At 41.4% G+C, this 17002-nt stretch overlaps 1 protein-coding gene across 2 annotated transcripts in view; it reads right to left on the bottom strand.

Moving 5' to 3' along the window:
* Positions 1–17002, bottom strand: part of sox6 (SRY-box transcription factor 6) — a 127733-nt gene that overhangs the window by 72400 nt on the left and 38331 nt on the right. For both annotated transcript variants that reach the window (XM_054771279.1, XM_054771280.1), the window contains exons 4-5: positions 13407–13647; positions 10195–10405 (exon numbers count right to left, since the gene is read on the bottom strand). In XM_054771279.1, coding sequence (XP_054627254.1) covers positions 10195–10405; positions 13407–13647 — 452 coding nt within the window. The remainder of the gene's footprint in view (positions 1–10194; positions 10406–13406; positions 13648–17002) is intronic.

Genomic DNA, 17002 nt, shown 5'->3' on the forward strand with positions numbered 1-17002 from the left:
AAAAAAACATTCTGAGCACAACAGTGCGTTTGCTCATTTTCAGGCAATTACCTTTCCTCGTTTTCAACAGTTTTAATATCCTGTACCATTTCAAGAAGACATTTTGGTGCAGTTAAATCATTTCAGCTTTCAAATATGCAATTACTTGTTCTGGCATGCATAAATAAAAAGGTCCACCTCCTTGAGAGGTGGTAGACTGTTGTGGACACCTGCACCTGAACTGAGACCTAATCATTATTCTGCTTGGTGAACATGTTCATCTCCTTCCTACTATCCTGTTGGAAAATGATGGGGTGTACCTCATCTAAGGTTGGGATGGCATATGATTTGATTATCCCCGATTATTATTAGAATCGGGAATAATCACCAAATCATCCCAAAAAGTGTCATGGGTCCTAGTTTTATTTTTATTTTTTACTGCTCTTTCCTTGGTGAAAAGCTTTGGCATACATTGCAGGTCAAAATGACAACGCTAACCCTAGAATGATACACAGTAGAGCACTAATTTCCATCAAGGCTGAGTGACTGAGTTTGGATCAGCACCGCATTATGCACCTTCATAGACACCCACCTCAAATATTTGCATGCATTTTGTCATTAAGATAATACACTCTTTAGTGAAAAATGCTCTATTTTCCCATGCAGGGAAGAAAATTCCCAGATCTGCACCAGCTTCACTATAATGCATTCTTATTTTCTGGCTAATTAAAAAACATACGACATTCCGATATTATGTTGGCTTGTCGTCAAAGTTAACTTCTGGTCACGTGACGCCGACGGGTTGCTCATGACATCGATTTTAAAAAGCAGTGGGTTGCTCGTCTATATGGAAACGACGAGCCGGCGTTTTCAGATTTTCCCACTCTGAAAGGCATTTTCAATAAAATACAGTTTCAGGGCACCCACAACACAGTTTCCGTGCGGATGAGAGGCTGAAACGATAAAATAGTTTGCTGTTTTGACCTGAAAACATTTCCGTGTGGATAGCCTCTTAAGATCTTTTTTCCCGCAGGCAGTAACCTTCCCCTGAGCTTGTGCCTTTATCTGACCAAGGTGTTAATCCCATAGTGGTGACCTGGCCATTTGGAAAGGCCGTATACACAGACACAGCACCCCGACCCCTCTAAATAGAACACGTGTCTATCAAGCATATATGAATTAAGCATCCCCGGGAGGCTTCACCTCCTGAGCTGAGCAGCATGTGACTTCTCCCAATCCATTTTACTGCGGCACTTGGTGGCAATCAGGCTTGAATTATTAAAGTGAGCAGTGAGCAATGATCAATTCATTGCGGCCCTTGCTCGCAGCCCGCCCGGTCATACCTCAGCAGAAATGACATTGAGAACACTTGAGTGTGCTTCCAGACAATGCACATAAATGTGACTTATGTCAGACCCAATATGTCAATAATCATAACTGTACAGGCTGAGGCCATGCCAGGTCTAATCCTGCAGAAATACTGTTTGATGACAAGAGACTGATGTGCCCGTGCTAAGTAGCGCTGGGCGTGGTGCATTTTTTTCATTGTATTTATGAAACAGTAATAAAAAAACTATATTGAGCATTTTTTGTCAGAACTTGTGTCAGAGGCATATTGCAGCAGTAAATCGCTTCAACCGAACATATCTGAAAAAAACCTGAAAATCTGAAAAAAATGTTGAAAGGAAGTTTTTTTACTCAAGGATCATGGAAGTAGGAAGAAGGCAAGAGGAAAAAAAAAAAAGATGCAATCAAAACTTTTGCAAGGAGGCTATGAGGAGCCAAGATAAACCAGCACTCAGAGCCCCAAAACTGCAATCTCCCCTTAAGCCGGAGAGTGGCAGCTGGCAGAACAGCTGGTGAATAGGATTAATGTCAGAAGAATGAAATAAAACTCAACATATGTCCGAGCCTGAGGTGTTGGGACTGTGCGTGATTGTGCCCCCGATGGATGCCATGTGTGCAGCTGGAAAGAGCTGCTGTGCTGCTCCGCTCTCTACCCCACAAGGTCACTTTTAAGAACTAGGACCATTAAGTACTTGGAGAGCAAAATCAACTTTTCTGGTCAACACAATCATTGGAAAACAAAAAAAAAAAGCAAAACTGTACAAATAAAAGGTAAGTGGCTTTTTTCTATATATATATATAATCCACTGTGTTTCTTTAACAATCACTGAATTAATTTGATTTTGCAAACCTGATAAAGCATGTGTGGGAGTGGGAGGGGCAGCTGTATGGTTCTGTAGGTGGGTTTACTTAATAGTGTTAGGCATTACTTTTAGTGATGTTGAGAGCGATCCTCATCATGGACTTGATTTACATTTATAAATTCCATTTGATGGTAATAATCATTTGGGTCCCCATACTCTAATTAATAAATAAACATTTAGCACAAAAATGTATGTACCGGGTGCCTTGTATTGAGCAGTATTTCTGGGTATCCTGCAATTAAGCTGTCAAATATAAATTCGCCCACTAATCAATGATGGTGTATCAAAGAAACTAACAAATTACATTACAAAATGAAGCCTGTGACTGGCATTTACAGTACTTTGTACCAAAGCTGTACATACTTCAAATCTGTGTGGGTGGGAATATCCTCACATCTAATAGTGCATTATAATTTCACTTTAGAAAAATAACTACTTGTGGCAAGAAATAAACAAAACGGCAAGAGCGTTAATTTCTGCAGTTAGACATTTTGCTTTTAAAAAACTAAAGTTAATTACTGAATCTCAAGCTTAATTTTGTTTACAGACATGCCAGTGTAGGATACACACATTCTGTTTGCTGTAGTGTCAGACCAAAGGTCAAGAATTATTTTGTATTTATATGTTCAATAAGGGCTGCATTCAACAAATATTATTCCCAGGATGAATGGAGAAAGTACATGAGTGCATTATTATGCCACTAGTTAAATTTTAAACACAATTAGTGAATAAATAAAGCCTCTGTAAAGATGCATTATATTTCCTCAAACAGTATTAGCAAATACAATACTTGAAATACCATCAAATAACTATATTGCATATTAAAGATGAAACATCCACTTTCCCGCTGTTAAGTGTATCAATGTGCTGTTGTTCAACTTGGTTCAGTCACAATAGAATCTTTTCAATTGGCCCATTTCCTTTCTGCAGGAGACTGAGCCATGCCGACTAAGACCTACTGTGCAAAGACAGAGAACTATGTCTCTCATGAGGGAAGGCTCTTTGGTTCCCCTCAGTAGAGGAAGCTGACAAACAACCAAAATAGCAAAGAAAGAAAATGAGTACTGCTTTGTTTCACAGTGAAAACAATGGATCTTGGTCATTTTTAGTTTGAGTTTCAGATCAGTATAGTACACATGGAAATACAGCATAGTTGTCCTGCGCAATATCGCGGTTCAATTATTGCTCTCTCACTATATCGCGTTTTTTCATAAATGAATTAATGATCGCTGTTTTATGGTAGACTATGGTCTACGTTTAGTCCAAACATATTGAAATGCAAGTGTTGTCTAGTATTCTGGCCACTAGTCATCAGTAATGTTATTACATTACCATACTTTGCACTCAATGGAGCCATCCATGGATGCAGAGTGAAAAAAAGGTTATCCTTCCATTCCTTGTGGAAGTGGTAAGTTTGTAGCTTCTTACTTTGTCCTTCTTTCCCACTCTGTTTGAAACTTTTTTAAGTTTAGAAGAAATAAATTGAAGGCTAATTGGTTAGCTCGCTAGGTTGCTACGTAGCGGCCTATTAGAGTGCCTGTAGCATAATAGTTGTGCAATCCGGTGTAAAAAATGAATAATAGGAGGGTAAAGGTGACTACCATAATTTTCAGTGTATAAACCGCACCGGTGTATAAGCCGCACCCACTAAATCTAGAGGAAAAAACAGATTTGGTCTTACATAACAAGCTTGTCAACCCATTGGTAATTACAGGAGGTCGTTACTCAATATAACTCAGTCTGACTCAAAAAATTAGTGTCTTATACACCGGAATTTACGGTATATGGGTGTTATTTCATGTCTACAGGGCTCTAATAATCTTTTAAAAAACGTATTTAGAAAGTCATAAACATGTTTTCTACGCTCTAACTAGAAAAAGATTCAATTTATTAACAATGAATCCTATATCGCGGAAATTCATTTATCGCGCTCAGGTCTGGAACCAATTAACCGCTATAAACGAGGGTCAACTGTATATCATAACAACAAGTTTTTGCTCTTTCCTGTGTTATGATAAGTTATGAAAACGATGTTCCAGCAAATGCACTTGCACTTTTGTCCATCATTTGAAAGTCTACTCATCACTGGAACTTGATGGTATGCCATGGATAATGCGGCATTATAGCCTATTAAGCACTAGACTAGTGCAGACACAAATGATCACAGGTTATTTCCAAAGGGAGATGGCATTTGTCAGATAATTTTAATCATTGCCACTCAGGCTTTGCAGAGCAATAAAACACATTTCTATTCATTTCTTTTGACATGCTCATCTCATCTCCTGGCACATGCAGTGTTATCCAACAAGGAGACGGAAAAGAAAAGCAGGAAGTGGGAGGAAAGATTTGTTTCATCACTGCTGATTAAAGAGTCTCTTTGTTCACATAGCAACCCACAAAAGACTTGTCATCATGTTTGACATGCATGATTGTGGAGCGGAATAAAACAATGCAAATATGTTAATAAGCTGCATCTGCACTTGTTGTCATGTTTTCTTGTGTCAAATGCAGATCTCCTAGCTGGATGGCTGACGTACCTGCGACTTACAGAACAAGCTTGCTATGTGCTCTGAAATCATTAGCGAGTCACAGAGGCTGTCTGTGCCCAGGGTGTGAGTTACACTTCAACTATTTTCATCCTTGGTCAGATGACACCGGCTTTTGTGGGGCTGTGTGTGTGCGGAATGTTGGAGCTAGGGCGGCGATACTGAGCTGGCACCGCGCAGTGCTGCAGAATAGCCACTGTTCTGCCAGATTTTGACCTGCTCATTCATACGATTTGACGTTTCATTGTTTCTTGCCCCTTTCATGCTGAGTGGGACTGTCTATTATTTATTCAATCGAAAGGCAGGCTTCGAAGCCCACTGACAAATATAGCAGCATTAACGGCCTCTGCCTTCTTATGTGTCAACGTTTCACCATCACTGCACCTCTCCAAATACTGCGGTGTCACATAAAACAGTTAAACTGATACTGCTGCTATTTTTCTTTGCAAAACAAAACACATGGCCATGTCTCAAGTTGTGGTATTATTAACAAGACTTCAAATGCAGTTGACGAGGTCTATCTAACACTAGCGTGTGTACATGTGTAAGGACAAACAAGCCTCTGTGCAACTCTGGCTGTGATTTGTCTCTAAGAAACACCCGTTTCCTCCTATCAAGGGGTTCCTATGCAGCCAGAACGCCAGGATCACAATGGGAGTTTTGTGCTTTGCGGGTGCATGGGGATACACTGAACAGCTGAAACCCAGGAAGATGGCCCCTGGAATGCTCCCCAGCAGTTGCTACTGTTGACTAATCGGAATATGAGAACTGGGGAAGGTGATCTTGAATGCAAAGAATGGCACATTGAAGAAGCAGCTGCTTGTTTTGTCATCTGAATGACGAAGACAGCAGCAGAAAGGGGTTCCCATTTTGAAACAGGCAACACAATCTATATCTTAGCTTGTGTAAAGTGAAACCTGTGCTGGCTCCCGTCATCCTACCGGGACTAGTCTGTCTGTGTTGTGTGAGGGATCTGCTTTGGAACAGATAGTAAATACATAATTCAGGAGGGGACCGGGCACTCTGCTTAGCCCATACACACTCCGTTTAGCCCTGGGCTCTGATCTCAGCCTGGCACTGGAGCAACTTTGTCACTAGAGAATGAGGCTGGGAGGGAGACAAAAATCACTGGGCGGGAAAACGAATTAAGTCAAGTTGACATAAGGGTTAAAAAAGATGGAACAAAAAAAAACTGGAAAGACAACACTTAAGGTGAAGGATGATCAGATGAGCTAAGGGGGGAGTGAGGGCTTGCGTGATTTTTTTGGTTTTTAAGTTCACGTCAGACTGGCAGACTGCCCACACTGTACAGCCGAAAAATCTATGAAACGTCTACTTCACAGGGCGACAAGAGGGTTGATTGGCAGAGAGCAGAGAGCGGCTTTTGATCATATGTCCTAACAAGCGATTCCAGCTCATGTCTCTTCAGCCTGAACAGATCGACATTACCTATTCAAACAAAAGTGACAGACCAGAGCACTGAGCCGCTGGGCTTGTGCACCATGCCACAGGCCAAGACAGAACACACACACACATACACTGACAGACACACAGACGTGAAACTACAGCATTTTTTTTTTTATCAAATAGATTACTTGCATCAAGAGAAGTCGCTGGTTGGGAAGTAGGTAAAAAAAAATGAGCAGCATATGATTAAAGGGGATGTGAAAATGCTTGACTGATATTTGGCCAGTGTGTGCCTGTGAGTCATGCCAGGAAGGTCCCGGCCTCAGCAGCGGGACGCTGCAGCCCGAGGAAACACAGACAGCGATGTGGCTGAAGAAGGCCTCAAAATCTGCAACCAAGGCAACTGGATTTCCGAACCCTCATTGCATATGCATGGAGTCAGAGGCTCATGCTCAGATCATTATAACAAAGATTCCTATTAATTAGGTGGGATAAAGCAGAACCAGATGACACGGCAGCTGGGATGAGATGAGAGGGGAGAAGGGAGGGAACTAAAAGAGGAGGGGAGAAAGTGCATCAGTCTGTCTGGGGGAAGGGAAGGAGCATTTTATCATATGATGGCTTATACAGACTGTATTTTACGAAGTATGCTTTTATGATTAATTTCCAAAAATAAACCTGCTGGTGCGATATTGCACCTCTGAGTGCTGAGTGTCGACTCAGCAGGGGTTGTGACACTGATGGAGAAAGTGTTACAATAGTGTCAAGAGTTGATCGGTGCTAATCAGACCACAGGCTAAGAGCCCACCCTATTCTCTTCTTAAGCTTCCACACATCCTTGAATCTCATTACATGCCTCTAGTAATAGAGGATAATGATCCAAGGCTGCGCATACAATGCTGATCACTCATCCTAGTGCGCAGTCATTAGACAGTGATAATACCAGGGGGATTACACTTACACCATCCCAATATCTTCTATTTGTGTCGAATATGGACACATCTACAGTGCACACAACACTGAACTGTCAAAGTGCTCCAGATGTTAAAATACTAGTCCACTGGTAGAAAATGTTCTTGATGTTATTGGAATATGCGACCTAAAGCTAGATGCCGTCTGCACTGTCAATTCACAGCACTGTCCTATGAGCACTTACACTGACAGGCGAACCACATGTCATGTTTTCACAATAGTTTCAAGGGAATTGAGCCACAATGTGTTGGTTAGCGGTGGCAAGCATGTCGTATGAAACAACCAATTGGTAACCTCATAAGAAAAATCTAATTTCAATTCTGCTAACTATTATTTAGCATTATGGATAAACCTCATAAAACCTCATAAAAGTGTAATTATCCGTCTTTGTCTTTGGGACGATCGTAAAGATTCAACGCACAAAGTATTTCTGTGTATTGATTCATACTATAGTGCATTATATAAAACTGTTCTACTTCCATGTGAATCAAACCAAAGTCACCTTTACTTTTTTATAATTGTAGCTATTTTGCTCTTCCCCTCATACTTTATACTGACACTTTTAACTACTGATGAGTGCTGTATGGAGACGTATCCATAAATAATGCATTTACAATACCTAGTAAGTAAACACAAGCTACAATCACTATGCCTGCTGGCAGCTGGATCTAATAGGGCTTTTACAGCAAAGGTGACTATTCAGCTAAATGCAGTGCTTGCTGCTTGGAGGACATTTTCATTCATTAGCACAGTCACAAGCACTTAAAGCACTTTAAGGACCCGGATAGGAGAGGAAGGGCGGAATGATACAAGGGGTGAAAGGGTACGACTGAGGGATGTCTAAGGGATATTACAATGCTGAACATTGTGCCTATTGTTTTTAATGCATCTTAGTGTTTTAAATTAATCCAGAGGCTCACAGCATTAAAGAAGATTTCATGTTCTTAGGATGTTCTTTCCACTTTGAGGACAATGAACTTTCCTGACCAGGCAAGGGAATCCCGAGAAGAATAGTAGCAGATGGTGAATAGTCTCAGAGGACCTCGGTAAACCTGATCAGACAGACACCAAAGCAACAGAATTGGACACAACAGTTGTCATGCTTAGATAAGCGGTATATTTAGCTCATCTGTTGCTTGCAGGACATTAGCAGTGTCATTAAGGCAACAAATGGCTTCTCTAACCTTCTTGTGTGCCCTCAATCCTGCCCTTTTCAATCTTCTACCATATCTCTTTCCATAAACAAAGTAGTAAAAAGTGGATTTCGCTAGTTTCAGTAACGTCTTCTTTTTTCCTCGAGAGTCCTTCTCCTTCCATTTTACAGTAATCACTGATCATCACCACTGAGGCTCCCTTGATGGCTCTCCAAAACTCAGTTCTTGCAGCCTGGGAACAACATTCTGAACTTTGTGCCTCTCTTGTCTTCTGCCATGTCTCCTTCTTAGAAAGTAATTTCCTCCAACCACGGAGTTTATTTTGGTGGCAGTGGTACACAGTGCATGAGGGAGACCAAGCCTCTATTATTAACAGGAGATTAAAACAGCTGTATGGCACTCCAAAGCACCCTCTCTTCCCTGCGCTAACATACGGCCCTGGATTACAAGATGCACTTGACCATTTAAATTACTGCACCAACCAGGCTTCACCAGCTGGGGTTCATTACCATAACGTCACAGGCAGCACTACCAAACTCAGGGAAAATCAAGCTTAGAAGACGCATTATAAAAGAAGGACTTTCTTTTACTGAGCAAAACTATTTTAAAATGAACATCCCCGAGCTTTAAAATACAGTGGAACCTCTGTTAGGGTCATTAAAGGTAAAACCGTACTCTAACTGAATCAATTTTCCCAAAAGAAATGATGTAAATCCAATTAAAAAATGCTAACACAAAACACGCTTTTATGGTTTTACAATTATGGTTTTACATGCAGAAAACAATTGTAAACACATCTAAAATACATGTAAAAGACGAATGAAAGGGATAAATGAACATTTAACATCACTTTTACCTTGACTGGAGACTTGATTTGTGACGGCTATGACGAGCAGCAAGGTGGAAGGAGAAGAGATATCCACGCAGATGAGACCTTTGTGTTTTTCTACGAGTTATGTCTTGAATTCAGTAGCGCTTCTGACCTTCTTTATCAAACTGCTGTCACTTGCAACTTTGTTTGGCTTCACTATGGAGTTATTTTGCAGCCGTGATCAATAGGAAAAGCAAAGGCTTTTGGTGTAACTGTAAGTTAGCAAAGAACTACAGTCAACCACTGATGACATCATAGACGGACAAAGGAGCTGGCAGACAGTGACTTTTCATTTTGAGAGCATGATAACATGCTCAGGTTTTGTAATAAAGATACATCACGAACACAGTTGGACTCACGTAAAGTATTAATAACACGACAAGACGTGTTATATCGTAGGCTATTGTACAGGGAATGTAACATAAACTGCAAAACACACTGACCAAGGTTCCACTGTATAGATATTCAGATCAATAAATGGAAATGGATCTCTGTTGAAACCATAAACAATAAGTCCTCTATCACCACAAGACATAATAAGTGTCCAGTGTAATACGAACACTTAAAAAAACAAAGTGGGAAATTATTTTTAGGCTAACAGAGGTCTAATTTATTCATCTGATGAAGTGCTTAAGCTAAGAGCTCCCCCGACACTAAATGAGACACATGCATTCCCAAGAGGGTTCAACATTTCATTGGATGTAGTTACATTACCACAGCACTAATTAAGAAGGGGGATGTGTTTCTGCTGCTCCTTCAAATATTTGTTTTTTTTTCTACCATACTCTTGATAGACTGCAGCCTGTGGGAGGCAAACATGGTGAGATGTGCAGTTATAGGAATGAGATCAATTTCATGTAACATTTTTTTTTTGTGGGAGGCATCTTTGACAATGCAGAAAGAAAATGTTTCCTAACAAGTATCACGCCTATGCTGAATTATACTTGTGACGCATGAGAGAGAAAGCTTCAGCTTTCATTGAAAGAAAGGAAATGTTGTATTATACATCCCATTTTCTTATTCCAAGCATACAAACAGGGAGAGGAGAGCCCTACCATCTTGCTCTGTCTTTGTCATCTCCTCCAGCTTCTTCTGCTTCAATGTGTCCACAACGTCTGCCAGGCTTCCTTTGCGGCGCTCGGGAGTTCCAAATGCTGATGCGCTCAGCAGGTCACCTCGCTCCCGGGCTCCCTCCTCGGGCTTGTGGGGAGAGGTGGAATTGTTGCGGAAGGAGTATAGGGAGCATACTTTATTGCTGTCAGATTCCTGCATGTCAAACAAAGACAACAGAACGACAAGGGATGAGTAGTATTTGAGCTTTTTGGATACAAACTTCAATGCTGCACCTTGCGATTTGGCCCCATCAAAAGGCTGCTCTAGTGATTTCATACAGCAGCGCCTTGTGTTTTCAATAGAGCTATCTGCACTGCTAAATAGGATTTGATGTGAAAAATTGAGATGAAATGACAGGTACGCCTGCATAGGATATATTCATAATACACGTCTGCTTGATCTGCCGAGACTACACAGAGAAACCTCCTAACTGTAATTTCTCAAATTGCTCTTGAGTGTGCATTTGTGTTCAGGTGACTGCTGTGTAATTTCTTCATTTTCTAGTGAAGACCTATTCTCAGCTGAGTGCCTGGAGATGTCATAAATCTGCGTCCTGTCTCAAGCCGTTGTTGTTTTTCAGTCCCACCTGTGCATGTTTTAGTATTTAACTTAAGGTCTCATCTCGTCTCTAGCTACAGTAGCTGTCTGGCTGAGTGCTCCCTGTGCACGAGCACACATGAAGGGAGCCGGGAAGAAAGGGATGGATCTTGAATGGGGGCGAGAGAGATGCGGAGCAATGCGCTGCAGATGTGAGGTTAGAGTCGGCACACGGGCCATGGCTGGGCACTGCATCTGACAGAAGGTGGTGTTAATTATGGTTGGTGGAGCAGAAGGTCGCTAAGCAGCAAGGAGCCACTGCCTTTAACAAGGGAATAGTTAGGTCTGATTTAAACATTTGCCCTAAAAGTAAGGAGAGTAAACAGTAAACTGTATCCAACATACACTGTTCACCTACTGTACCACCAAAATGTGAGCTCTAACAGCTCAACAGCAGTGTGATTACAGGGTGAAAAACACCCGGATTAAATGACAGAATCGTATCTGAATCCTAAATAAAAAGCCTGGAATGCCGTAAAGTGGACGCCGCCAATTCCTCATCCCAGTGTGGCATGTTGAGCCCCAGGCAGAGTTGCAGTGGTGTGTAGGGTGATCTGGTACCAAGCGCCAGGGTGGCACGACTGACCGGCCCGCTGTGCACCTCCCAACCTTGTGTTGGATGATTATGCAGCGTGGCAGAGACAGTGGAGAGTGCTTGAGGCTAGTGGAGGAGTGCTGGGTTAATCAGTTGGCGAGGGTTCAGGGCACAGCCCACACAGACGCATGGCACAGCAGTGGAGTCAGGTAATCAGCACCACCAGGAAACATTCTCATTCCTTTTGCCTTATGCTTTTCGATTTTCTCTCTTGTATCAGCCCATTCTATAATTTGCTGCTTTTTCTCAAATAACCTTGTTTCACTTCTCTCTTCTCACCTTGAATTAATTACCCTTTCTAAAGCAAAACATCATCATTATTTTACCAAGAAATTATGCATTCAACCAAGCAATCAAGCAATGAGCCCTGTTTGCCTTTTTTTAAACTGATACGACTATATATCCTCTTGTTAGGCCAATAGGTATCATTTGATACATTTCTTACTCCCGCATCATTGATAGTTTTTTTCCCTCTAAAGTTCTTCCTCAGTCTACATGCACACACCCATGCTTCTGGTACTGAACCTATTCCTGTGGCTGTGTGTGTGCATGCGTGTTGTGCTGCAATCTTGCAGTGTTCAGGGTATGTGCGACCAACTACAGAGCTACTTCAGACGCCCTCTGGGTGTCTTTATCGTACTCGCGTCTGTCAAAGACAACCACCTGCCTCCTGTGTGCATATAGATCACGAGTGCTTGTGCGGGTCTGACTCTCCTAACATCAAAGTAGCTATGCACTTAGAACACACAGCATCAGGAGAGTGGCTGCAGATTTATCTTACCGGCACTACAAGCCGGCTAACAACATACAGCGACCAAGGACAGCTTCTACTGTAATATGGCAGCAAGGATGTAAACTCAAGGGAAGCATGACTAAGTTCCACTCTTCTGGACATGACGCAGATGGGATTTGTGTTATTGTTAATGTTGAAGAGTTAGAGGTCTTCTGTTTACTCTGAGAATAGATGATGCTTTAGTGTTTGGCAGAGCTGCTTATGTGAAGACCTCAGAGGTTTTATTATTCCATGGGGCTGCAGCTATGGATAGAATATCAGCTTAATTGTACAGGCCAGGGGACAATGAATGCCTACTGAGACCAGATCTTCAATACCAAGGGGAGCATGGCAGTACTGTAGGGTACACTTGTGCGTGTAAAATTGAAGTCTGAAGAATTGAAAGTGCTTTTGCAACAGCCCAAGTCCTCACATTGTTTTTAAGATGCACTATTTTTAACTTTTTTATTACTTTTCATAAAACAAACTATTTTAGAGCCTCACAAGCTAGCACGGAATCTATAACTTTTCTCCAAAAGTATGGTTATAATAATTATAAATAATATAATATAATACTAATCAGGGGTTTTCTTAGGATATTTTGAAGCTGTGCACAAGAGCAATCAGGAGGGAGCTTAATGTCAGCTGACTGATGTCATATGACATCTACAAAGTGAAGTTATGTAGGTGACACGCTACCAACACTACCTTCGTGATCGCTGTAATGGGCATCCCTGATATAGCATATATGTCCACTCATACACCGTATTACTTAACATTGTTTTCACATAAAAAAAAACTCATTTCCAAGGGGTGGCGGCTTTTATTGAGCCGTGGCGCCTCGCCACAATCCATTACATGTAGCGGAAACCAAGTGAATTACAGTGCATTGTTTTTGATTCAAAATCCTATTAAATGATACAGTGAACAGTCACAATAATAAGGTGACTGTACCGACAATAAAGAAAGTGTAAAGGATGACATAGAACTGACATGAGGTAAATTTACCCCTCAGCTGGTATCTGGAAGTTAGCCAATCAGATGAATGGGGCAGAGGATTAAAGACAGGAGCTTGTTTTAGACAGATGGTGAACAGTACACAATCATAGTATAATTTAAATTAACAAAATATACAACTTTGATGTCTTTCCTGGCTATTAAAGGGCCTTTCAAGTCTTGTATTGTCTCACCATGCGTTGTTGGGCAGACATCAAGCTGTCCCAATCACTCTCTGGAGGTACACTGCTTAGCGGCTGAATTTCATCAGGGTGAGCTTTTCCATGTAGCAGATTGTGCAGCGGAAGCTGCGGTGTACAGTGGGCATCAGCGTTCTCCTCTTTTTCCCAAGACAAGTGATCTTGGCTCATGGCATCATCTCCATCGACCACAGAGGCGAAAGGAGACGTGGCTTGCTTGGAAGACATGACCCTGCTGGGAGTGAGAAAACAGAACTTGATCAATATACTATATATACCTATATGATACCTGGATAAGCGATTCACAAAAGCAATGTTTTTTTTCCTGAAGGCTCACGAAGTACTGCAAGTTACTTTTAGCAGTTTAGAACTATAAGAGGTGCACCTGTGCAAGAATGTTCACCCTAACTGTCATAGCTCAAGCTTGATGGGTTTGCAGCAGGCTGTGGGGTCCCTAATCTTTTGTTTTATGCAGATGGATGGCTTGATCTCGGGCTGGAACTGTGCCTGCTTGGGGCCTGGGCCAAACCCCAAGATACTCACTCAAGCAGTGGGTCAGCCAGACAGTGGGGCTATCAGCCAGAAAAAAAAAATCACAAATAATTTAACCCCTCATGCATAAAGCAGAACAAGGTTGCCATTTTCTGTTAATTCTTTACTTTATGAATCCCATATTGAGGCAGACAGTGCTGCAGCGGTGCGTTCAGAAATGTTTACATGTCACAGCATTATATTACATTTTTTTAAGATGGTTAACAATCCTCAAAGCTTCCTGAAAAAAATAGTCAAGCTTAGAAGCTGTGATGTAAACCTGCTTGATAAAACTAACAATCTTACTATTATTTAATGAACAGGCTCAGTCATCTGGGTATGTTTGAAACATCCCAAAAATTTTAAATGAATGAGTCCAAAAGACATATAAGCATCCACTTGTCTATCCAAGTGCTGCTGCACATATGCATATACAAGTGGTCCTCAGGCTATGTACGAGTTTCATTCCTACACTCTGATGTACCATGAGTTTTGATAAAAGACAGATCCTACGCCAAAACTATACTTAAATTAAGTCCTAAGTCACTCACACTATACACACAGAACTCACAAAGGACATGAAATATAGTAATAACACACTAAATACAAGAAATAAATGAAACTGAAATAAAAAATAAAAGCCAAGCACTAGCAAACTTTCCATGTCAATATTAAGGCCATGACACTGGTTATTACTGTGGCTTTCAGAGGATCAGCGGTCTGGCGAACATGCCATGTGTCCTGACTAGGGTTGTCACGATACACTCAACTCACGAGACGAGATGATACATAATATTGGGTTCACAAGAACAAGACGAGACAAGATTTTACCATTAGTTTTCAGAAAACTACAATGACAAAATATATAGGACTGGACAAATTGGACTTTTTAATTTAATTGAGTCACAAAAGAATGCAGATACATTTTGAAATGTTTTATATGTTTAGGTACCAGGAAGTCATAAAATAAACAGGCACATCACATGTTTTGATCAATGTGTTGTGATTGTACTTTGATCTGGCAAATCTTAAGTAACTTTGATCAAATGTAGAATTACTACAGCTTCTGCTTTGACATTGACACAGTGGTGGCTGTTGAACTCCGATGGAAAAAACAGACACATGTCGAGAGCAGGTGATGCTGGGAATGACAAGGCTGGTTGGATTACAAACTACAGAGTGTGTAAAGCACTTAATGTGCGGTTCCAATCCTGCCTTGCGCACTGCCACTTCCATATTACGTGTATTATCACAGTCTGATAGACTACTGGCTGGCCTGTTCCCTCAAGAGTTGAGTTGAATTTGCCGACAGTAGCCTGTTTTGTTTTTGCAATAAAGAGATTATGGATTGACCACGTCCTTGATTGACAATGTTAAAATGCAATCTTTATCCTTAATTATGGACGGGACAGCTTAGTGTTGAGAGTAGTGTGGCTCGCATAAGATGCATGACTATGTGCATGCATCCATGTGCAGCGCACCACACTAGTTCTTGAGCGAGTCTTGTGTTTACCGACTAAAATTACGTTTTTTATTAATTTATGAGAGAGTGTACGTAACCACAAAATGCCGAAACTCGGGACGCTTTAACCCCAGGACCACCTGTACATGCACATAGACATGCACACACTGGTGCACTGTCACAGATCAGTCTGAGCAGGGTGAGGGCCTAAAGGTGGCCTAAGTCATTGCTGTGTGTCTCAGCAGCTGAACAAACAAGCCCGCTAAGTCAGGGAGATGTCTGAAACCTGTCTGTCCATCTACCTGTCATTCCTTCTGTCCTTTAGTTAGGGTGTTTCCTCCTGTGCCTTTAGTGGGACTCAGCCATCATTTTTAATCCGCCAATAAATTGTTTCCCGTAATTATATCAAATGAAAAGTGATCTCAACATTGAGTACTGTTAATTGAAAATCAAAAAGGTCAGGGTGTGCATGTAATGGTAATAGAGGTATGAGTGATGGGAGTTTGAATTTGATTGGAAGACATGTTTGTGTATGTATGTGAGTGCTGAGGGACTTTTAGCGTACTCTGATGTATTTTTTATTAATGCACCCAAAAAGCCTAAGCTTGCAGTATAACAAACGCCTCGTCCTCAATGGAGTGTGAGAGTGAAACAAAGCACTGCTTTTGTATTACACAGTAAATCAAGTGGCATTATTTTACCACTAAAATATTCAGTCTCTCAGGCACTTTTACTAGGAGCTCCAGCCATCAGTCAAACTGCTGAGGCGTGAGCAAGACAAGGGGATGGCGGGAGAGGAAGGGAGAGACTCCATCCTCCTGTAACATGTGTCTACAGCAATCTTGTTCAAGAATGCAACACATCTGTGGCAGGCTCCATAACAGTATTTGTCAGCAGGGGTTAATAATTTATTAGCAGAGCGAGGAGGGCTACGCTCAGGCAGCTAAAGAGTGCGGAGAAGTGCCACTGCCCTACCCCCACCCCTGACAAGTCCCATACAATACCACCACATATGACTGAAAGGAGAAATAATTCTCAGAGAATATCTAAGGGCAAATATGGAATTTTCCTTTTTTTACTGGAGCGAGGATCACAGCATGATCTAAAGGGTTTTCTGAGCAGTAGATCAGCGCTGACACAATAAAAGCAATTTATGAGGTGAAAATAAGAACGTAGATTCGGTTCAGTGTGGGTGTACAAATGAATCATATTCTCTCAAAGATGTTGTATGTTTGTACATCCAGTGTAGTCTGGATTTTTTGTAACCTTTCCAAAAAATAAGCTCCAGCTATGCCTTTATATACCAAACTGAAAAAAAAACCCGGTTGAACACTTGAACTTCATAAATCCTTGACAGGCTGCCATCCCTCATGCTTGATTTCACAGTAACAATGGACAGCTAACAACCCAAACTAATCAATACGTGCAAGAAATGCTGTCTTACTGCCTACTTTCTCCAAGACAAAGCCCCAGTGATTTTTAAGACGGGGAGGCAGACACAAGGGGAGGGGGGTCAGCAAGTAAAGAGAAGGGCTCTATATATAGCTGACAATATTGGGCAGATTTGAAGGAGAGGACTTGTGTTCCCTGGTTGCAG

This window comes from Dunckerocampus dactyliophorus, chromosome 3 (assembly GCF_027744805.1).
Source record: "Dunckerocampus dactyliophorus isolate RoL2022-P2 chromosome 3, RoL_Ddac_1.1, whole genome shotgun sequence".
NCBI lineage: Eukaryota > Metazoa > Chordata > Actinopteri > Syngnathiformes > Syngnathidae > Dunckerocampus > Dunckerocampus dactyliophorus.